The sequence below is a fragment of the Osmerus mordax genome, chromosome 2 (assembly GCF_038355195.1).
Source record: "Osmerus mordax isolate fOsmMor3 chromosome 2, fOsmMor3.pri, whole genome shotgun sequence".
In the NCBI taxonomy this organism is placed as follows: Eukaryota; Metazoa; Chordata; class Actinopteri; order Osmeriformes; family Osmeridae; genus Osmerus; species Osmerus mordax.
In genome coordinates, this window is record NC_090051.1 from 16,324,637 (window position 1) to 16,348,247 (window position 23,611).

The 23,611-nt window shown below is 41.7% G+C and overlaps 1 protein-coding gene across 1 annotated transcript in view; it reads right to left on the reverse strand.

The window, feature by feature from the left end:
- Positions 1 to 23,611, reverse strand: part of lrp1bb (low density lipoprotein receptor-related protein 1Bb) — a 149,121-nt gene that overhangs the window by 77,553 nt on the left and 47,957 nt on the right. Inside the window, exons 5-19 of the mRNA XM_067261105.1 lie at positions 19,577 to 19,696; positions 18,924 to 19,052; positions 16,595 to 16,852; positions 16,017 to 16,179; positions 11,791 to 12,013; positions 10,193 to 10,379; positions 9,839 to 9,982; positions 8,218 to 8,454; positions 7,839 to 8,019; positions 6,088 to 6,307; positions 5,756 to 5,945; positions 4,389 to 4,511; positions 4,097 to 4,237; positions 3,332 to 3,457; positions 2,528 to 2,644 (exon numbers count right to left, since the gene is read on the reverse strand). Of these exons, the coding sequence (XP_067117206.1) occupies positions 2,528 to 2,644; positions 3,332 to 3,457; positions 4,097 to 4,237; positions 4,389 to 4,511; positions 5,756 to 5,945; positions 6,088 to 6,307; positions 7,839 to 8,019; positions 8,218 to 8,454; positions 9,839 to 9,982; positions 10,193 to 10,379; positions 11,791 to 12,013; positions 16,017 to 16,179; positions 16,595 to 16,852; positions 18,924 to 19,052; positions 19,577 to 19,696 (2,559 nt within the window). The remainder of the gene's footprint in view (positions 1 to 2,527; positions 2,645 to 3,331; positions 3,458 to 4,096; positions 4,238 to 4,388; positions 4,512 to 5,755; positions 5,946 to 6,087; positions 6,308 to 7,838; positions 8,020 to 8,217; positions 8,455 to 9,838; positions 9,983 to 10,192; positions 10,380 to 11,790; positions 12,014 to 16,016; positions 16,180 to 16,594; positions 16,853 to 18,923; positions 19,053 to 19,576; positions 19,697 to 23,611) is intronic.

The following is a 23,611-nucleotide window of genomic DNA, read 5'->3' on the forward strand; positions in this document are numbered from 1 at the left end:
CTTCAATCTCTGGTTTTAAATATTTGAGCATGTTGCAGCCTAAGATGTGTTCTCCTGCAACTTAATGAGAAATATCTCTACACCAAAGTCAAGTTATGCTAAACACATGGAAATGTATGGAAATTAACTTAACAATATGGTAATATTCAAGGTGTTGCATGCAAAGTGTAGCACTTGTAAATGACACATCTGAAATCCCATGCCCCTTCTGGACAGGGCATTATGTTTGGGAAAATAATAATTCTGTGTGTGTTCTGCTTTGGTACTGTATATGTCACACTACAGGTCTGATTTTTGCCTCTAATGATAAAATATACTCTTTCAGTTTACTACTAGATGGAATGATTAGAATGAAGGAGGACTATAATGGATGAATTGCAGACATAAACAAAACACAAAATCCAACTAAAGAGATAAATTGAAACAAAATACGCACTGGGTCCATTCAACTAATGTACACTGCTATACACATCTCTGCAGAAAATCTTTAATCAGTGCCAACGGCCGCGTAACTGAAGCAACAGCAGCCACCTGTATGTCCATTGGGAGCTTAGCAACATAGCATAACGTGTAGAAAAAAAAATTAAAAAAATTATAGCAAAACACACTTTGGCTTTGACAGACAGCCACCACGCAAGCTGCTGAAAACAAATTAACACCTCTGTAATTAGCCAACATCTGCTCGTTAATTCTTACAGGGTGGTCAAGGAGATGCCATGCAATGCCTCTTTTTAACTACCATTAGAAATGGAGAAACATCACACACACCAAGTGAGACTACTGAAGCAAATGCACTGTTTACATTTTATGATTAGTATAATTCCACTCTGCCTAGTTTTTGAGAAGCATTTTCTTCAATATTAATCAATGGACTCCAAGAGCTTTATTGACTTTGGTTTGAACTCCACAACTACATTTTAATTGACTTTGGGATCCCTTCTGCTTAGTCTACCTTGGGCGTTTGCAAGGACATACCGCATGTTTATCAAGCAAGCATCTTGCATAGCGTACTCAAAAGAATGTCATCTCACCAACAGCATCCGAGTTTAACATTCATTAAAAATAAATACCAACAGTCATAAATAATAGCAGTTCCGACTCAACCGAAATCTTGGCTTAACATGCAGTGTGACAACTACTTAACTTCTGACAAACAAAATTCGAATTGGCATCAATCTCCAAGGCAGCCACCACCAGAGCTTCAGGTGTTTTAAACACCCCCTGAAACCACCGCTGAGGTGGAGAGAACTGTGCTGCCGGAGATGCACACTGGAACTCCTACAGAGAAGTACTGCCTGAGGAGCCCCAGACAACGGCATGGGAGAGAATATGTTCTGCCGCTCAGCTTGATTATGATTGAATGAAGCCGAGCATGAACTTTAATTACTGCTTACACCCTGGCTGTTTGTGACTGTGTACTGAGGCAGCTTAAGACTCACAAAGGCAGACTGGGAATGATATAGCACTATACATCGTTTCGCAAAGATCACAGACAGCAATGAGGCGTCTTTGCCGCAGTGAAGGAGGAGGATTCTGAAACATTTGAGATGGGGTTTTTTTCTAGTTTTTTTTTCTTGATTTATTTATGTTTTGATCCATCAAATTCATCTGTATTTAAAAGGGAACAAAAATGAGCTGCAAGTTTGAAACTGAGGTGCGATTGCAAACATTGTGTTGCTCAGTGGTGGAGCATTTGACAGCGGATCAAGATGTTGCAGGTTCAATGCACTCCCCTGTATGCCACTTTAAATACAAAGTCTGCCAAATGAATCCATCATACATTATTTTAATTTGCATTATAAAAGTAGAAGCTATCTTACTGTAACGCCATGATATGAAGAACACAATAAAAACGGTCAAGCCAGGCTACAACCCACCTTAAAGTACAATCATGGTTGCATAATACTGCTGAGACCATGTGATTCAGCATCTGAACATAATGCAGCAAGAACAGTACCACCCTTTAAACCTGCTAGTTTCAGTAAGTGAATGCCCAGCCCTGGCCCAAAGGAGAGTCGTTCCATTCAATTATTCAACTACTTAAACTCACTTCTCACTCAAAAAGCTATGCATTTATAAGACGATCAAAATATTCTGGGACCATTAAAATATAAAGCAGCGCTCAGAGATTTTCTGTCTTGAAAAATATATTCTGGAGAAAGAATGTAGTGCTTCAAATATCAGACTTGGGATTTAAAGTAATATCTGAATGGACAATAACTAAAAAATGAAACAAACAAAAAAAAATCTAATAACAACCACTTCTCACTAGGAGGTATATTTGCAATGCTTTCAAGCACCTTTGGAGTAGCTGGGTCATTTTATGGAGGGTTCAATTTTCACAGAACACTTTCAAAGAGCTACCTCCAGTGCTGGGCTATTTCCTGTAAAGTGTGCCTAAACTTGGCTATGGGGTTTCACAATACTTTCACATAAACTTTCATCATGCACGTTGGCCAAAACAATAAAAAGGGCTTGGGAAAGCAATAGACGGACAAAATAAGAGATATACACAACAGAAACTCACTGCATGAGTAGGTCTCATCTGACATGTCTCCACAGTCATCGTCACGGTCACAGTGCCAGGCCTGGGGTATGCAGCGCCCATTCCGACAGGAGAATTGGTTGGGCTGGCAGGGCTGGGCTGAGACAGAGAACGAGTAAGGACATGTAATTCCCTCACGTGCGCACGAACGCCCCACGACATGAACAACCTGTAAACGATCCTTCCATCCCACGTTCAGTATCGTCATGGCAATGCTGCCTGCCACGGGCATAAAGGCCATCGCTCAATCGCACTGTTTTGAGCGTATGTGAAGTCCAGAGGAAATGTGTTGAGCCCTTCGATGAACCCCCTCCCAGTGACACGCAGGCATAGACAGCCCACTAGTGATCTGTTAGTGGCATGTAACATGCATGTCAATCAGATGACAAGGCAACATTTATCATCCCCTGTAACCCTCATTGATTGATCAATGAGGGAGAAGCATCCCAGGCAACATTTTACCGTAGGTGTTAGAAGGAAAAGAATAAAACAGGGTCTGGTATACAGTAAGTGATTCTGACACTAACTCAATAGCAGGGAAAGTTGCCTCTTGAGAGTGCTAAAGTTCTTTGATTCGAGAGAGTGCTTCCACATGATGAGATTGATCCCCTTGTACCTAAACTGTGTAAGACATCTCTATGAATGAAGACTACACGGTATGCCGTTGGGCACTTTGATGTGCTGAGGGCCAATGGCAGCAAAAACAATTCAAGAGAGAACTTTTACAATAACACAGCACAGGGGTAAAGGCAGATATATTACATACAGCATGGTTATCGATGCTACCTGAACATGTGAAGTTGGACTCATCTTCATTGCTGCCACAGTCATTGGTTCCATCACAAAGCCATCTTTTAGGAATACAGCGATTGTTGTTGCACTTGAAGTGGTCAATGGGACAGCTATGGTTGTCTATAGCAAAAACAAATATAAATCAATTACGTAGAACAATGACAGACATATTTTTTTTTTTGAGCATTATGATACAGTTTATTGGTTTGGAGTAAAATGTTTTATTTCTTTATTTGTTTTCCCCTGATAAAAATCTTGGGAAGCAACCATACACAATAAAAGCAGAAATATTAAGCAATGAATCAAATATATGGCACAAACCTAGTTAGGAGATCATTAAACTATATGACATCCCAGCAGAGCGGGTAATTGATTTAGCAATTCTGATCCTTTTGGAAGAGGATTGTATTATAGTATTTTTCATGGTGAAAAATGAGTCAGCATTCAGGCGTCTAACATGGTGTTTATCGTATCGATTCACTCAAGAGCAAATTCACTTCTTAGAGTTTGATAGGACAAGAATGGGAAGGAGAGATATTATTCACCAGCTTTGTAACAGTGACATTTTGCAATAAAACTTGATTGTGAGAAGAGATGTAACTCGGTGTCACAAAACTAGAGCTTGTTTGCAAAGTTTCCTTCTGTCTTTTGTGTGTGCGTGTGTTATTGTGCGAGCATATGTGGATGTGTGTGTGTCTGTGTGTGTGCATGCATGTGTGTGTGTGTGTGTGTGTGGATGTGTGAGAGCCAGTTACTCACAGCAGCTATGAGCTTCCTCGTCACTCCCATCCAGACAGTCATCATCCCCATCACACCTCCATGACCCCCGTATGCAGCGCTGATTACGACACTGAAACTCATCACTCTTACATTTCTGGGGTTCCGCCCCTCCTGTAGAGGCTTCATAGAACAATGCACAAGGTGGACAGATTGCAGTGGGATTGCTATGATTAATAAAATTTTTGTATTTTGCCTGTTCCCTTACAAAGGATTTCCTATTATGTTAGTGTTCAAAACTTCAATTCCGAAATCTCCCCTATGAATGTCCTACCTGCACATGTGACATTGTTCATATCCAGGACCTGGTTGTCAGCACAGGCACACACTCTGCCTTCTGGGATGGCCAGGCACAGGGTACTACATCCCCCATAATTCACCCTGCATGCATTGTCACCTGGAAGTATCATCAACATTTCATGTAAATTCACCTACATTTTGGTCTGAGTCTAGCAGGTTGTTTTGTCTATCCTTTCTCTCAACACTGGAGCATAGATCAAACATGTGAACATTAAATATATACAGTATTCAATTAATAAATTAAAATCCTGGTCTGAAGAACGTTCCAGGTGCATGCCACATCATAATTTTCACATGTCAAATGAATTATTGGCCACAGTGTTCAGAAGGTTCTTTTGACATTGTTATCCCTTAGGAGGAATTATTTATCTTTAGGACAAAGCCCACTTCTCTCAGGGGAGGAATGGAAACTAATATACTTTTTGTGAAGAAACTGTCACTTATAAAGTTGAGGCATGGAGAGTATTGTCGGTTTTATTTAGTGTAAGGTCCAAAGGCATTGCCTGAGCCAATGAGATAAAGCCCTGTGTTTTGTGAAAGCCAATCAGCAATAGCTCAGAGGATGAGCCGGCCAATTAATCTCATTGGTGACATGAGGATGGAAGAAGGGCTAGCTATTCTTTGCCACGAGCCGGGAACTCTATGGAGGCTTTACTATGGAGGCAGCTATTTCCATGCATCCTACCTATGTCAAATTACTGCTACACTCAGAAATAATGTCTCTGATGAAAGCAAAATGATGGCCGACCCCTGACACACTGAGCCACAAAGGGGGCCTCATCTTCTTCCATTGTTCACAATGTGGCTGCAAAGCATCTCCAACTGTATGCTTTTGTAATTGGACGGCCATAGTTTCCCTCTTCTCCGTCTCTGCTCACACAGCAGAGTCTAAACACTGCTTTACTGGCATTCTGCACGATAACAAGCCAAGCTCCTGCTGTGAGGCCCTACCGTTCTCCTCTGCCAACCATGCACATCCTGCACTGCCTGCTATCCATTCATCTGTGACTTCTAACAGCATGAATCCATCATCATTCACCACAACACTGTGTAGAGTCACTCCTTCATTTCATAGAGTGGAGCTCCCTGTAACGTTGCTGTCACTATGAATCAGGGTAACAGCTGTGGAAGAAGAATCCTATCCTGTAAACTGTATACGGTGAGTTGGCTAGTACCCTTACAACTCTGTAGGAAGAAAAAAAAAAACTGTAATTACACTAATAACTACATTAGCATCACATGGAGTTATCTTACACTCTAGCGAAATGCTTTTTAGCGTATTAAAGCAAGCGCCAACTCTCCATCTGATGGAAGTAGCAATAAGTGTCTATGTAACCCTACCTTGCTGGCTATGGGCATCATACACGCGGAGTCCGAAGAGGGGCGGTCTCTCGCTCCTCAGCAGGGTGACGTCCCCTGAGGAGAGATCCAGCTGGAAGACAGAGGCGTTCATGTACTCAGTCCAGAAGATGGAGTGACGGTAGTGAGAGATGCCAAACGGGTGGTTGAGTTCTTTGCCGTTGTGCACAACCTGGAGGTTAAAGAAGAAAGAACAGTGTGAAGTGAGCAACAGAGAGGGCAAGTCAGGGGAGGAATATGTCCGGACAAGGGCTCCAGTTTGAGCACACACAGTAGGGTACTCTGTTTCGAACACAACGTCTACTGTCACTTACTGTTCGTCCAGTGCCGTTGAGATGGATCTTTTCAATGTGATCGTAGTAGGCATCGCACCAGTACATGGTGCTGGTGCCGTGATCCAGAGTCAGGCCGTTGGGCCAGAGCATGTTAGATGTGACGAAGATGCGTCTGTTGGAGCCGTCCATCCAGGCTCTCTCGATCCTCCCTATGCTGTCATTGACCTCGTCCTCTTCCCAGTCTGTCCAGTACATCCAACTACGGACACACAAATAATATGCGATGGTGACAGTTGTAAAAAAAAAAAGAAACTCTGTCATCTATCGAAATCTACCAAAAATGATCCAAATCCAAAAAGCTGCGAAACTTGGTAACAGAACATGCTTTCGACGTCTAAACAGCTAAAGGTTGCTTGGATCAACCAGAGAAGCATCTTGCCTGTCCGTTCAGGGTAGACTGAGCTTTCTTTAAGTCAGACTGCTACAGTATTCTCTGTGGAACCGTGGTATTTGAAAAGCGATTGGGTCAACGATTTGACATGATCTGGACTCTGGTAAGCATGCTTAAGGGATTTGTAGTGTCTAAGCATCACTGACTGGCCTGCAATCCTCCTTTGTCTCATCAATGATGGACGATCTGTTACATGAATGGTACATAAAACAGAATGTGATAGAGGATGAATCAAGCTTTTTGTGTCTCCGCAAGTCATCTCCATGACCCCCCTGAATAATTCAAGATGCGAGCAAATCACACAAACCAGCCTTACACACACACACACACACACTCACACACACACAGAGACAAAACACGTCCTTAGTTTAAGCAGCATAAAAGAACCAAGACAGTGCAGTCATGTGTCCCTGTTTGTAACACTGATGTTTCAGGACAGAGTAGAGAAGAAGAGGGAAGTGTGAGTGTTATCATGACATCACAGACTGGAGCTGACATGCAGAGAGAGAAAAATACTGCGTGGAGAACAGAGTATAAGAGACCAGTCGGGAGGCACTTTTCTGTCACCTGTGGAGTCCTTTCCTGCTGGTGAGATTAACATCCCTGGGCCACCTGATGAATCAACGATTTTCACTGACAACCTCGAAACTCAATTAGAATATTTTGTTCTAACTGCCAGGTGGAAGGTCAATGTAAAGGTGATAACAGAATAAATTAAACCCACTGATAGTGGGGAAAAAATAATCATTTTAGTCAGGCGGGTGTCATTTATTTCCAGCAGGAAATGTCATAGCATGGTGCATGGCTGGCATAAGATTTGCTGTGATTCTCTGCAGATCCAGACTTCCCACAGTTATCCAAGAGCAAGACCCAGCACTCTTTATAGATCACGACCATCACTTCATCTCTACAGTTTGAATCAATCTTTCGCATTCTAACTGCGAATGGGTGGGTGTTTGTGTACCAGCATGTGTGAATACAGTTTCGGCTGTCATTATGGACTGGAGAATCATGTCCTGTGTGCTTTGCTTTCTAAAGCACACATTTTCTCCTGAATCAAAATCAAATTTGAGCACATCGATTGACACAACAGTGAAGGTCAGTGGTCTCATCTAAAACTAAAACATACTGCATGTATTTATATCAACAACACACACTGGATGGAAACTATATTGCTCACTGAGATTTCCGGCAGTTGTTTTGAATCACCTCACAAAATCCTAAAGACATCACATACAGAACCGGAGAAGAGTACAGTTGCCTTCCACAAAGTTTCTGTCTGTTAGTTTTTCCTTTTCTCAATTCCTGGTCTGTTCTCATCCAATAGTAGGGAGCTCACCTGTTCAGTGGGTCCACAACGATGGCCCTGGGGTGGGACATGTCCCCTTCTAGAAGCGTCTTCCTGGTCTGGGAAGCTTGCTCTAGTCTGGCCACACTGATGGTCTTCCTGTATCCGTCATTCGTCCAGTAAAGGTTATTTCCGATCCAGTCCACAGAGATTCCCTCCACGTTGTCAAGATCTACCAAAAGGAGACAAATGTCAGCCTTGACTACCTACTTACAATTTATTTATCACTATCCCTGTTGTCTGGCACTGCTATTCAGATGCCAATTGCAAATATCAAGTTGTTTCTATGCAATAAAGGGAAGCAGTCCTAAAGTCAAATCCATATTCAGAATCCATCCACTGTCAGAATAACAAACTAGTGATAGCCTACCATCTTTTAGTATTGTTTCCCGACCGTTCCCATCGATCTTTTGCCGGCCGATCAGAAAACTGGTGGTGTCAGCAAAGTATATGTGTCCGGACTCGGCGTGGTAGTCAATGGCCCGGGGGTTGACCAAGTCCTCGATGGGAACCATGTGCTCGTCGCTGGACTTAACGTTCATGTCCAGGCCTCGGATGACACCTGGGCGTCCCTTACCGTAGAACAGGAAGAGATCGTTTTTGGGTTCTACAAGGCAGAAAGAGGAAACAATCTTTACTTTTATTGGCAACTAATTGGTCTAATTCATTAAAGCTGATCCCGGCATTAAACCCTCTTCCTGGCTGCATTGTTCTTATCTGAGAGCCAGGGCATGGGCCATCTGGCCATTTACCTTAATGGAGCTGGTTATCACTGCCAATGACTATACTGCGCCCCCTCAATCAAAGTTCTCTTTTAAACTGCCATTGCAGCGGAGGAGGTCAAAACGCAATTCTATTCAAAAAATTCCAGAGACAAGGCTAATTCTTCCTTTCAATCCTCGACTCTAGACTCATCCTAGACTTCCCTGCACATACAGATATGTACATACAGATATGTGCAGGGAAAGCAGATGATAGAATGCTGAGGTAGCCCAGCCGGGCCCATCAGTCAGTCACTCAGGGACTCTGAAGTTCTGTGTCATGGAACCCCTGGGAACGTTGGGCAGAAAGCAGGGGGAGGACGAGGGAAAGGACTGGGGTCTGTGGTAAGAGAAGGAGACCCCTACTCACTCTCTGCCTCTACCCAGGAGACTCTGTTAGTGGGGATAGGAAGGACCACACATGCGTCACTTCAATTTATCATCCTGTGAGGGGAAGCCTGGCTACCCAGGAGACAATTAAGCATTGTATGAGCCCCAGATATCAAACCCCACCGTGACTGCAGCATGAAGAAGCACTACCATTTAGCACTGAATCTCATTAGGCTGAGAGAGAAGAAAAGAGGAGCGATGGTGGGTGGAGAGAGAGATAGAGACAGAGTGAGGGAGAGAGAGAGAACGAGAGCGCTGGTGTCATCAGAACATCTCGAAAGAGGGGTATAAATCAAATGTGCCGCGTGAACCACCCGGCGCTTCGTTACACCGATCGAAATGTGGTGGACCTCTGATTGTGTCATCAATTTGATCCTCTGCTTTTATTGTCAACTACACAATGTCCATGGATTGATCAGGCAAGCCAACAAATGCAGACAAACTTAAAACTTAATTAGGGCTAAAATGAATCAAGGCTATGACAGCTCGATGGCGGAATGTCATTGTCAAATGGGCCAGTGTCAGCCTGTGTTCATCTTCATCACTGTCTGTTGGAGACAAGGGGCAAAGTGATTTGATCCTCACTATATGTATTTAGTGAATATACATAAGCCTACCATATTACCAGAAATACTAATGTTGTCCTCTTACTTGCACAAATCTCATTCGCCTCAAGTCTTTTCAACTGAGCACGAACAATAAATGAACAATAGATCCAACTAGCATGATGATTAGCATCATGAGAATCGCCCACAAAAGGACAGGCAGTCGTGAATTAGCGTGTGCCGGTGTTGACGAACATGACAGGAGAGGACGTTGAGATGACGAATGTATACTGACTTTTGCACGACTGTCCATCACTCCCCAGACTAAACCCTGTACGACAGCGGCAGGTCCTGGACTTGTAGCTGCCACTCAGCAGGCATATGTGAGAGCACCCGCCAGGCTTCCCATAAGGGTCCGTCTCACAGGCGTGACTCCTCACTGGACAAGGGAGCGATAGAAACAAGAAGGAACATCCATTATCGACTGGTAAAAAAAATACATGTCCTCAGCTGCTCTCGAATGATGCCCCTGGGAGTGTTGAATTAGCCAGCGATGCGGAAATCCTGCCACGACCACGGTTGTCACATGTACAGAGGATTTGACACGGACATGTGCATGTGCTTCCTTAATAAAAAATGGAATCTTTACCTTTTGGCTGAGTGAGCTTGTGGTAAACACAAATTCCTCTTGAGTTACCCAGGCTGGTTAGCGCCTTAGGTTCTGTGGTGTTGAACCTGTGGATCTGTAGCACCTCTGTGCTACTTCCTCCGGACGAATCAGAGTGTGTCGCATACAGGTAGTTCTGAAAGACAGCCAAGTCGTGGATATACGACACCTGAAACAGAAGATATAAATACATGGGTGAAGCAAAAATCCAAATATCTCTGTATGTGTGCCACACACTCACGCATCAAGCAACTGAAGCTCCAGGATATGTCGCATGAGTGAACATGTCTCTGCATGTGTGTGTGTGTGTGTGTGCGCACACACAGTATAGTCACAAGCCTATACCGGGTCAGGGAGTGGGACACAGTCCTCTGGGAATGTCTCCAGTCTCTGGCCTTGACACCGCCCTCCACGCTACATTGACCAGGCTCACACCTTCATGCTCACATGCAGACAGGGTTGGGTGAGCCGTGTTCACAGGACGTATGGCTATGCCCACTGGGCATCACCTCACCACTGGGTAGGAAAACATGTGGCAGCAAAACTGCCCCAGAACCACTCAACCATCACTCCTCAGTACTAATATCAGTCCGTTTTCAGAATGATGTACATAAATATTTTACATAGATGTACCACTTGGCTTTCCCTGCATGACATATACTATGAATCTTCTATTGAAACATACATAGTTTCAATAGACATGCAAGTGTCTATCGCCTCTCCTCATAAAATAAAACCTTATAATAAGTCTAAAGACAGTTAAGGAATGACTAGGCTTCAATCCTCTCCACTTAGACATGGTTGTGGGTATGTAGCTAAGACATGTAGCTGTCATCTGCCAGAGGTGTCAAAACTGTCAGGGAGAGGACTTCCTAATGTCCACAGGGGCCTGGCATCATAAAAGAGGCCACCGTCATTATGCTAAGAACACCTGCAGACATGATGAGGTGTTTGTTATGCTCTCTTTCCTCATAATACCAGGCTCGCTAGAGACGGTAGACTGCTTTCAATATAGCTCCTTTTGAATAATAATAATACACCCTAATTATCTATCTCATAAGTGTCCTACAGGAGACAGACTAATGACTTGCCTATTTGTAGTGGCCTCATCTGACGTTGTCTCACTCTACAACAATAGTTAAACTTCAGTTTTCCAGGAAAATTCATGCCATACTGTAATTATTGAATCTTTCAGCAACAGTACAAACTGACATTTGTATTGATATTCCTATCTAATATTTTTGGGGGGTGAGATGTCAATTACTGTCACATATTTCTTTTAATACAGAGAGAATAGACCTTCCCTTCAGGAATGAAGGAATACATTGGTGCGTGTTTTGGTTTAATGGATCTATTCTGCTAATATAATGCCAGTCTGCAAAAGGAAGTTTATCTAATCCCCCAATGTGTTTTAAAAGTCCCCCAAAAGTGTTAGTTAGTGTTAGTTGACCAACAAAAAGGTATAGAAAAAAGGTTAAACATTTTCCAATTAGCGCCATCCCAACAGTCCATACAAATGCATCCAAACTGGTGGCTAGTGATGAGACAATCAGGAGCCCACACTGAGGCTTAACACTCACTTGACTCCCCTGGATGATTGCATGTCTGTTTTTGCCGTTGTAATCCACCACTTCAATGTAATCCAGGTAGGCATCAGCCCAGTACACAAGCTTCTTCACCAGGTCCAGAGCCACTGCTGTTGGCTGTTCCGTCTTGTAATGCACCAGCCTGGTCCGGTTGGTGCCATCCATATTGCAGCGTTCTACCTTGGCAACATTCCCGTAGTCCGTGAAGAAGAGCATCCTAGAAAGGAATTATGGGGAAACTATACTAATAAATATAATTTAACCTATCTAACGTAAACATATTAATGAACAATATGTTTTATTATCATCATTATCAGCCACTGTGAAGTATACTCTATCTCTAAGATTTATATAAATAATGTTTGAGAGACCCATTTACTATCGTGTAAAATTATAACTAACTATTCTACAGAGAGCATGCTCTAAATAAGTGCTATAATGTTCATGTTCCCAAATAGACAATAGCTGTTCTTCATGTGTCCAACATAACTGTTATCAACAAATGACAATGAACAGTAAATTAGATGACAATCTAATTTAATGTAAAGTGTTACCCAAAGGGGATTTAATGAATCAAATACGATTTTATTTTTCTTCAAAGATACCCACTTGACTACTTTGTATTTGACTACAAAGAATATACTAGAAATAAACTCAAATGGTTCTTCCTCAAAGTGATGCACTCTGTTGAACTAGTGGCATATAAGCCTTCCATTCATGAACTAAACATAATAAGAGTATCCAAACTGGTCAACCAGAGTTTATTTTTTCTATGCTTGGCTTTCCAGCCTGGCCTCCTCATGGTGGCTCTGTGGGTTTGGGCCAGAGCTGCAGCCTGCGATAACGAGAAAGAGTGTCAGGGAGCTGGAGGGAGCCCCCTTAATCTATACCAAGTCAAGTCAGGGGGGAGATAGGTTGGCCTTTGAACCTGAGCACAGGCTAGGCAAAAAAATATTCACTGTCAGCAAGAAACACAGCTCCCTGAACAGGTGCACCCCCTACACATGGCATACAAATTATGGCTTTCAGGGATTAGGATGTTGCTGATGCTGTGTCCAGAGACACAGCAAGGTTACAAGCTGAAATGGTAAATAAACTGATACTCTAATTGAGTGAAAAAACAACTGTCATTGAATTTCAAGTGTTTTCACTGAGAAAGAGGAAAGGACAGGTGTCAGGGAAATGATGCTGCTCCAAAAATATGTATATATATTGTATATAGAATCATGCATTTCTTTTGGCAAGACTTTACATTAGGGTTGCATTATCTTTGCTTGTCCAAGATGGCGCCGATGATGGCAGCCTCGGTCATTAGGTGCGCTCTGATTTGTCTTGTTTTGTCTGTTAATTCAGTAACTATATGTTACATAGCACTACCTATAGTTAAAACATTGTACTGTAAGTACATAGGAATTGCCATGTAATTAAATGACATGAAGTGTTAGGGATATACTGTAGGTTGTTAAAAAAGTGTAAGAAGGCAGAGCATGGGGGAGGGTGTGAGGCATAAGTAGATGTTGTGAGGGGGCAGTTGAAAGTTGTGTGACCAGAACAAGATCAATAATAACATCTACTTGCCCCTGGAAAACCCAAGCCCTCCCCCATAGCACTTGAGGGAGAACTTGTACCACTAAACCACAATTAAGTGTACATAAGAACTGCACAGCGGTTCCTAAGTAACTACAATTCTGTTCCTATAGTGATGTGCTGTGTCATTATATGGCAGTTATTGCAGCCTAACCCGTAAAAGGTTGTCTTTATTTTTCGCGACACATAACAGTTCCCACAGTACATTCAATACTTTCTTTCTTTGGCTCTACTGCATGACTTTCAAGGCACTTTTCTGTTTGTCCTCATATTGTGTGACAGTCAGCACACAAGTCCAATCATACACAGAAGCTGTCAAACCCTATTACAGATAGTGGTGTATGAATGAAAATGAAACCATGACAAATAGTGAGGCAGTATCTGTTGTGATGATGATTATCAGTCCTACCCAAACATTGACCATTTAAACTTAATATCATTTTATTTATTACTGCAATAGGGAATTATAGAGTGAACAGAGCCTTCTGATTAATGCTACAGGGGCATTACAGGGTATTGATGACATGGAACCTGTTCTTTAACTCTGGAGATAACATAGCAGGAAATGCAATTCCAGCAGTTCTGCACTTACTGTAACAAAAACCTGACTGATTGTGTATTTCTGTGAATTTGTCTTCCTATTTTATCCATCAAGAGAACTCTACAAATACAGTGTTCTATGAAAGAAACGTTAAAAAGAGGTTTAAATGTTGAAACAGTGAAAGTACATTTTACCATTTTTTTTTAAATTCCACTCTCTATAAAACTACCACTGGCAACACTTGAATAAGCTTCATTAAATTCAATATCTAATTTGTCACTTCAACAGCTACAAGTTAAAGATGACAACATGATAGCTCTTTATATGCCATCCAAAAAGCCATTGTCTGTAGGCCATGTATTGGAGGTTCATTAAGCATAGATAACAGTTGATGCGTGAAAACAATTGTCAATGACCAGTTCAGAATAATAACATGTAATACAACGACATGGTGACAATCTCTCCAGTAGACCAGATCACTCGCCATTTCTCAGAGCAGTGGGTCTACATCCACCTCATAAAACAAATATTTACATATTTCCTCATCATCACTAATAATACACTACAGTATGTACTGTAACTATTTACCAACGATATCCCATCAATTAAATAAACTATAATTGTTCATAGGTACATTTACATTTAGTCATTTTTTAGGTAGTCTCTTTACATTATTTGTTAATAAAGGCTTAAATTGGAAAGTTGTTATGAAGGATCCTCCAAAAAGCCCTTTATGAGTGCAAATGTTTAAACGAAACAAAATGAAGAGCAACTGTGCAAGCTAGTTTATGTTCTATAAACATAGCACTGCACACTGTTTTGTTACTGTAAAGCACTTCTTTCCAATTTCTTTTGTTTTCACTCCATTGCCTCGGGCTGACAGACCCTCTGCTCTCTGCCTCCCTTCCTCAGAAACAGCTGTAGCCATGTCTCACCAATTAGAGGAAGTGGAGCCCAGGAAAACGCCTGTGTCTGATAACCAATCTAGCTGGCAGCATTCACGCCCACCTCCCCTATGGACCTGCACACTCTCCTCCTCCACCATCATCATCCCTCAAAATACAGGCCATGGCACTAGAGTGTATGTGTGTATGTGTGTGTCTAATACTTAGTACTTCAACAATTGCTACTTGCTGTGTCAAGCATGGCATGTTTATCCTGGAGAATAATCACATTACATGTACATGGGGAATGTTTGTATGTCACACCCACAAGAACATCACTTTGATTTAGTGTCAGCACACCTATACAGTACAAAACAAATGTTTGTTCATTTAGTTACAAGGTTCATACTAGAATAACTCAGTATAATTTTACTTCAACATGCGATGCGCCAGTCTCTTTTAGTCAACCAGTCTGAGAAGGCAAATATGCATCCATTCAGATTTTTTACCATGAATGGCCTTTGCTTTGTTAAGAGCCATGGTGCTAAGATGACGTGTCTCTCAGAGAAGGGCGCCTAATTACAATCCTGCTCTGAATCCAAGCCTACTGTACTGTCCTTGTACCTTCATAAACATAATGGCTGTGCCTCTCTGCTTAGCGCCTAGTTCTTGCTCACTGGGAATATTACAACAGACACCCCTTTTAGCTGCTGATAACTGGAATAATCAGGCCTCTATTCTCTCCTAGTAAAAGTCATTGTTTAGCCTCACTCTCATCTTATACATTTCTGCATTTGCAGTTTGAAGGATTGGTTTCAGACCCGTTTTTGCAGTGTCTTGGGCACTTTGTGGTGTCGACAGAAACAGAAATCCTGAAACAAAGTCCTGCAGGGGCGTTTTTGCTGTGCGATGTGGGAGAAATCAGTGAATACTAATGAAAGTCCTGACAGTGGGCGCTGTCTGGGGCAATGGCTCTCCAGAAAATTACACAGCTCTAAGAGGCAAGACAACTGTGGAGGGTGGAGAAAATGTGCAGTTTGAATTACTGTACACAGAACACAAACGCTTCTGCTTCCTAAAAAACTCACACCGTAAACACTGCAGCAAACCCATAGGCACATAACAATTACAACGGAAATTAAATGCTGTACACACAAAATCACAGACACACACACATAGAGAGAGAGAGAGAGAGAGAGAGAGCTTACCCCATGAGGGGATCCACTGCTATTCCTCTAGGGTTCAGAAGATCTAGATCTATGATAGTAACGCACGTGTCTCCATCACCATTGCAAACAAATATCCTGTCGCTCACTCTGTCAACAAAATAGAAGTTGCCGGTGAGCCAGTCGATGGTCATGTGTTCGACATCTGTGTGGAAACACAAAAGACCACATTACAAGATACCTTGACAAACTTGACTGTGCAATGAGTATACTGGTTTGACTATTAGACTATGAGTCCATTCATTGAGTCCCTTTCCTGCAACACAATGCAGTATATTGTATGTATTTTCTCTCAAACTATATTATGGATTGGAACTGTATATAGGACTGTGAAGCATTTCAAAGACTAATACAAGCAGAAAAAAACAATTTGAACCGTGGGCATAAAGCACTCCAAGCTAAAGTGAGCAAAAAACTGAAATGATAGAAAATGGCTGTATACAGACAATTGAAGTGTGTGTGTCTGTGTGCATGTGTGTGTCTGTCACAGAAAGAAAATGTAAACATGAAAAGCTTGAGGTCGAACAGGAAAAAGATGGAGAGGGTGGGGTAAGACATACTCTGCAAAGACTGTGATGTTTTTATTTCCCTCTCTTCTGTAAAGCCGCTCCTATTGCTCATCTTCGCACAGCGAAGATGACCAGAGGAGTCTGTGGCTACCACCCAGCACACTGACTCCTCATTAGAGTTGATGTCCAAAGACAGAGTTCCATTTGTGTCTACAGGCCTCAGGGTCTGTAGACTAGATCCATTTAGCTGAGTGGTTAGAATACGATCCAAACCTCCAATCAAGAGAACTGGTGGACTTTCCCCGGGATCTGAAACAAAAGCAGGCGGTTTTCAGTGGCAGGATGTGAGGGAAATCAAAAATGGCCGTAAAGGATGGGCACAAACCACTTTGAGACCAGAGACTACGGCTTTTAAATAATTTGCTAAATATTAACCTAATATTGAACAACTAATGATACATTTACAGCCAACTACAGTGGCAGTAAAGTATCAGAGGCTCACGAGAGCTGGTTCTAAACTTCCTGAACTAAATGTTTGCTTTTTTTTTGTCTTCTAAAAGGTGAGTTGGGGTTCTTCTCTATGTACACATCTGATTATTCAAGGACATCTATATCATATTGTGCAATTGTTCTTGGTAAATTAGGTTTTAAATTCAAACGTTTTTATCATGAATCAGTCATCTTTTGAATAAGCCTTGCAAGCAATATTAGATTAAAAACATAAAACAAAGTCTTAGCAACAACTTATAAAATTACAGTGTGAAAAATAAGTAGTTTGATGAATCGTCGCATATTGGGAATTACTACGTATGTTGCACTCCAGCTGTTTTGGGCATTAATTAAATGCTTTCACAGAAAAGTACTTTTATTAATTTTGAAACAGACAGAATGGTGTTTGGGTGACTCACGTAGTAGTGACGACATTCAAACGGACCGTAACACAACACACCAGGTGTACAAATACAAGGACAGAAGGAGGACAAACTGTGTTCCAAACTTTGTTTTACCATTCTTTGAGTCAGCGAGAGGTGAGGTGGAGTGACTGATCTGAGCTAAAACAACCTACTTTTAGTGCCTAATTGACCATGCGCTCTATGTGCCACCCAGTTCACCACCAAAACCAGATTTATCCTGATCTCCAACACAGGTTCAAGTCAGGGGCCGCTCCTCTAATATGGGCTATAAATCAGTTTGTCCACTCTCAAACACACTTCTCTTTAACACCATCCCTCTGAATCAACCTTTAGGATACCAACCATTACTCTTTACCCAATACTACAGTGGCATAGAGATACTTTTCTTCAGCCTCACTGACACTTGAGAATGGATTGGATTGGCTCCTCTTGACAATCAGACAAATACATTGGGTGATGTAGGCCCATAATCATCACCACCTACACTCAGAATAATAGTTGTATTTCCTGGGAAGCTGTTTGCAAATAAGGACACAGCATATTGTTGATACATGCAAATTCAGTCCCTGCATATTATCTTCAGCATAATCTAACAAAAGATGGAATTTAAATTTGAACAAAACTGACAATTTGTGGCATAGATGTTGAAACCTGAATTTAACATGAACTCTTTAATGTGTTTTTCTTACCCTACTGGTCCCCGTCTCCTGGCCTCAGAGAGTATACCTAGAAATTTATATTCATGAGCTTTTACAACTAATGGTAACCCCATAGTTATCCCTGCACTGCAATCCTTCTCTGCTAAATTAATATTAATGAATGTGAGCATTGGGTTCAGTTAAGTTTATGGGTAATCATATTCAGTTTATTCCTAGTAGGACACCAGTCACATTGATTAAAAGCAGCAACAGAGCTCCTCTCCCCAGTTAGGTGTGCTGTGCCCAAGGCTGTTTTCAACCCATATGTCCCATACAGTTTCTAAAACTCAAACTTCGTGATAGGGGACTGGGATTAAGTCATTTCATTTCAAATGACTTAATCTAAAATAGAATTATAGAAATGTACAAATATGATTGGGAGGGTAAAATTACTTTCGAAAACAAACAGTGAGTAATATACATTATTTTCTCCCCACAGCATTGATATACTGCCAACACATGAGAGCAACATAAATCAAGGCGATGTTGGTTATTGTCTCACTACAAAATACTCAAGACTGTTCCCAGTTTGATCCCTGTGCTCATTAATTTCGTCATTATTCTATCCTGACCATGTCTCCCGTTCCCATGTGGCTGATAGATGTGGTCACTACTGAACCACATTAATCTTTCTCCACCAGAGCTGAAAACCAACCAAGGTGAAGATGAACTAGAACCACCAAACCCTATGTGGGTTATTAATAGAAAAGAAGCATATAGGTACTGTATTATGCAGATGATGTTGTTTGGAATGCAATGTTGTCTTACCTAGTTTGGCTTTGCAGGACATTCTGTCAGCCTGCAGAGTGTATCCCTCTGTACAGCTGCATTTGTATGACCCATAGGTGTTCATGCAGGTTTGGCTACAAGCCCCATACACTGCACATTCATCATGATCTAGGGAGAGAGTCATTTGTAACAAATTAGGTGTGCTCAAACATGACCCAAATACATAAAGTATACTTAATGTGGCCTCACTGTACCAACATAGATATCATTATTCTAAAACCAAAGAGTCTCCACCAGAATCACAGGATACTAGGGTGAAAAGAGTCATTTCAGATCTCCTCCAAGCTTCACCACAGACCCCGTGGATTAAGACGACCAAAGGACTGTACAGTACGTTGTCTACTGTGCTGTCCTCAGTTGGTAATTTACAGTATTTTTGTACTTAGTCCAGTTTGAGTCACAACACCCCACCGGAGTCACCTTTGGCCTCTGAAAGGTGACAGTGTCATGTGTCCAGGCTGTCAGACGGAGCTGTGGGGTCGAAAGGGGACAGGACCAAGCCCTAATGACAGATGGTTGTAACTGCCTGCCTCCCTGTACTTGTGAGAAGTCTGTCTGTCAGGCTGAGGGTGAAGGAAAAACACAGCAGAGGCTCCAGATCCGGTGGGCTCGGTAGTGTTAACAATGCCTACCATGGCAGCTCGTTCCGTCCTCGCCGACCTCAAAGCCGTCAGCGCAGAAACAGAAGGTGCCGTTCCTCGTCATGACGCAGCCGTAACGGCACCGCAGCTCGTGGCAGGCTGACAATAGCTCTGAGGAGAGGGGGAGAGGGTGGAGGGAAGGAGAAGGGGAGAGGAAAAGGAGGAGAGGGGGAGAGGAGAAGAGGGGGGAACAGATGTAAATTGGTTTTTGATTTTCTTCTCCTCAAAGCCCTTTTTTCCTCCATCACTGAAGGCATTTGGCATTGTCGGCTGACAGTCGCGAGCTTTAGGCAGGGATCAATAGGTGTTGTGCAACAGTATTTGGGAAACGCCACATGAAAATGAAACAGGAAATAAAAACGCTTCTCATGTAACTGTTAGTTTCAAACGCTTTGAACCTGATGACATTTGAATGTTCAGCCCTCAGAACTTCTGCAACCTCTTAGAAACAAAGGGAAATGATAGAAAGGGAAATGAGGGAAAGTAAGAGGGAATATTCAACATGTAGTATGGATCACAAAAATTACAGTGTTGTGAGTATATTGGCCATACAAAGAGACACATTTGGAGAAGTTACAACACAGAAATAAAATACTATTCAATTACACATGTCACACAAAAAACTACAGTATTTCGAGAAAATGACAACACTCAACTGTGCATCAACTCTACCACAACAAGAGTACTTTCCTTGGCTCCACAAAGGCACAACCTTGAGAATCAAGAAAATACTACAGTGCATTACATCGGCAAAGGAGAGTGGGTTGATGCATACAGTACAGTAGGAAGGTGATCATTCATATTCCCTGTCTACCCAAATTCCACCCAAATTGTCATTAACTCCCTGTCACTTTTCCTGTATAATGTGGCACAGATATTGCATACGTTTGCTAAGTTATTAATGAGTTAGTGGAAGGCTCAACAAAGGAGACATGAGTCGTTTGCTCTTGAAACACTACATGGCACATGAAGTGACTGAGAGATGGCCAGTCACTCATCCGCTGAGCTCGTACTCATTTGTTCTCATCTTGTCTTGTAACACCAGTCTTTGTAAAGAACGGAAGACAAAGGCCGGCAATTTAAGACTTGATAAATGTTCAGTGGAGTAACTGTCAGTTTTAAAAGAATGAGCTTCAAAATAAAGACAAAGTTTTAATTGCTCAAAGATAGATATGCCACTGCCGAGCATTAATTACTGTCAAATAGCAGCCCAATGGTTGAAGGCTGCTATTGATTGTACTTGTTTTCCCTTTTCCGCAACAACAGAGCTCCAGCCGAGGCATTTAAAACCATTTGAGAATGTTCCAGAAGAACCAGGCAGTTCATGACAACATATACTTACCCATCAAACAGTGGGCTGAGACACAATCAAAGCCTCAGACACTGCAATCTAAAAAGAGAGACTGGAGAAAGGAAAATAGGTTTTTGAACTAGCCTTGTTTTCTGGAATTAAAATGCTTCTCAACGCAAAGAAGGTTGACATTTTAAGAGCTTACAGATTTAACAGATTTATAGAGTCGTCAGAAGTCCATTTTTCATTATGTGTCTATGGTCTTTTCACTCGCTGACGTGAAGATGAAGTGGTTGGTTTGAGAGATGACAGGTGTAATATAAAAACTGTCTGTGTGGTTGTTGGATTCCAGAACTGTATATGAACTGATGGTGATAAAGGCTCATTTTAGTTTACTGTGTCCAAAAAAAATATTATGCACAAATTGTTAAGTAAAAACCAACACAAGCAACCACAAATTCAATCCAATTAAAATCTCAAAATGTCTTCTTATTATACCCTAAAAGGGTATAAAATAGGAATTCAGAACTCCATCCTTGTTTATTCTGATAACATCCCAAATGCAACCATCCCTCAATGTATCAAGTGAGTCAGTTGGCTGAGCGGTGAGGGAGTCGGGCTAGTAATCCGAAGGTTGCCAGTTCGATTCCTGGTCAAGCCAACTGACGTTGTGTCCTTGGGCAAGGCACTTCACCCTACTTGCCTCGGGGGAATGTCCCTGTACTTACTGTAAGTCGCTCTGGATAAGAGCGTCTGATAAATGACTAAATGTAAATCAATGAGCATGATTTACTCACATACAGCCAATGTCAGCAGTCTGTTATACATTGATTTGAATGAGTCATGTTTAACCACCAATTACTGTAAGACTAAATTAAAGATGTGCAGTCAAACAGCATGTTTTTTCAGATGCTGTTTTCCCATTATATGAAATGACTCCAGTTCAGGCCAGTCAGTGCATCTCTTCAAAAGCCTTTCCTCGCCTCATCCTTCCATCTATTCCCAGTGATGCTCAGGCCTTACCGTTTATGCAGCGGAAACTGGCAAGCTGCCCTCCTCCGTAGGAGGAGAGCGTGCTGTGTGACTAGACACTGGGCCCGAAGATACCTTATCCTAATCTGCATATATACACCAAGGCCGGGGGAGGTGGTGGGGATGGGCCAGTCTCTTCCTCCATGCTACTGACGTACAACATCAGCAACTTACACAGTATGCACCGCAGACCAATGTCCCATGAACAACACTGTCCTTCAAAACATGACAACCTGTATTTCATTAACAATGTTTTAATGTACAAACACTATATTTTATACATAATATCTAGAATAGTATACTGGGCTAAGACCAAACTATGTTGCTCACTCCCTTGTTAGTTATTTGCCTTCAAGAACATTGAAATCATCTGCTACAGGTTTATTGAAGGTTCGCAGTAAGTGGTAAAAGAAAATTGTGGATGTAGCCTTTATCAATTATGCCTCAAAGCTATGGAACACTTGGTTATTATCAGGGAAGCCAGCTCGCTGAATATTTTGAAAAATAAGCTAAAAACGAATCTCTTCACTTTAGCCTTAAATTTGCTATTACTTCCATTAGCATTAGCATTTTGATTCAAATTGTAAAACTGATCTGAATTTTCTGATTAATAGCCCTATTCACTAACAGCTCAGCCATCTGACCCCATACTGTATTTTTATATTATTTTAGAAATGCATTTTATTTAGTATTCAGTTTTTTTTTACTGCATTTTAATTTGATACCATGGCATACTACCTATGTTCTTTTTATTGTTGTGAAACTCTCAATACATTTAATCTTTTTATCGCAATACATTTTTATAATAAGAATAATATAGCAATTTTTTAAACGTTCAACACACTTTTTTTGTTCTCTTTTCAAAACCCATACTTTTCAAGGTCATGATTATACAAGACCAGACAATAGTGTTGAGGATTTAAGACTTGCAGTGGCACAACTAGGCCAGGCTCTACAGGTGATGATGGAAAAGATGGAGGAAGCTAAACAGAAACCTTTGTCTTTACTGTATGTCCTTCACAGAATACATACTGTGGAGACATACTATACAGCACTGTACAAAGAGATAATTTAGATGCAAATGTCATGATTCCACTGATTACACTATTGTTATTGTGAGCAATTAATCATTTTCGATCTAATGAGACTGGTTGGGTGATGAATAATTAATATGCCACGACATGTTCAGAACGCACAAGCGTATGCAGTGTTTGAATTTGCACAAGATTCATGATCATACTGTGTCTATCTAGGGAAAAGTGTAGACATCCATCCATCCAAGAACAGTCTAACAGAGCACGAGTAGCTCTCTCACAGGGGGATAGGCAGATGGCATGGCCTGCATAGTGATGGTAGCACCTCTCTTCTGCCAACACAAACATGGTTCGCAAGAGAAGGCTAACCCAGGCTAACAGTGAACTTCCCCCCCATCTGGCCTCATTATGGCTTCCCTTCTGGGGTCTGCATGGCCTTTGTCTCAGGAAGGCCAGTCTCTATCCAACCTCTATGTTTGCTCTCAAGGCCTCTAATTAATGTAAGACTGAAATAAAATGCTGACCCAACAGAGGAGGGATGGCCGTATCTTTAAGCACAGCTTTCCTCATTCCAAAGTAAGAGTTACACCCATTCCATGGTCTTTTGTCCTCTGTGGATCCCCTTGGAGGTAGTATTAACAAGGGCCAGTCCGTAGAAATGAAATTACA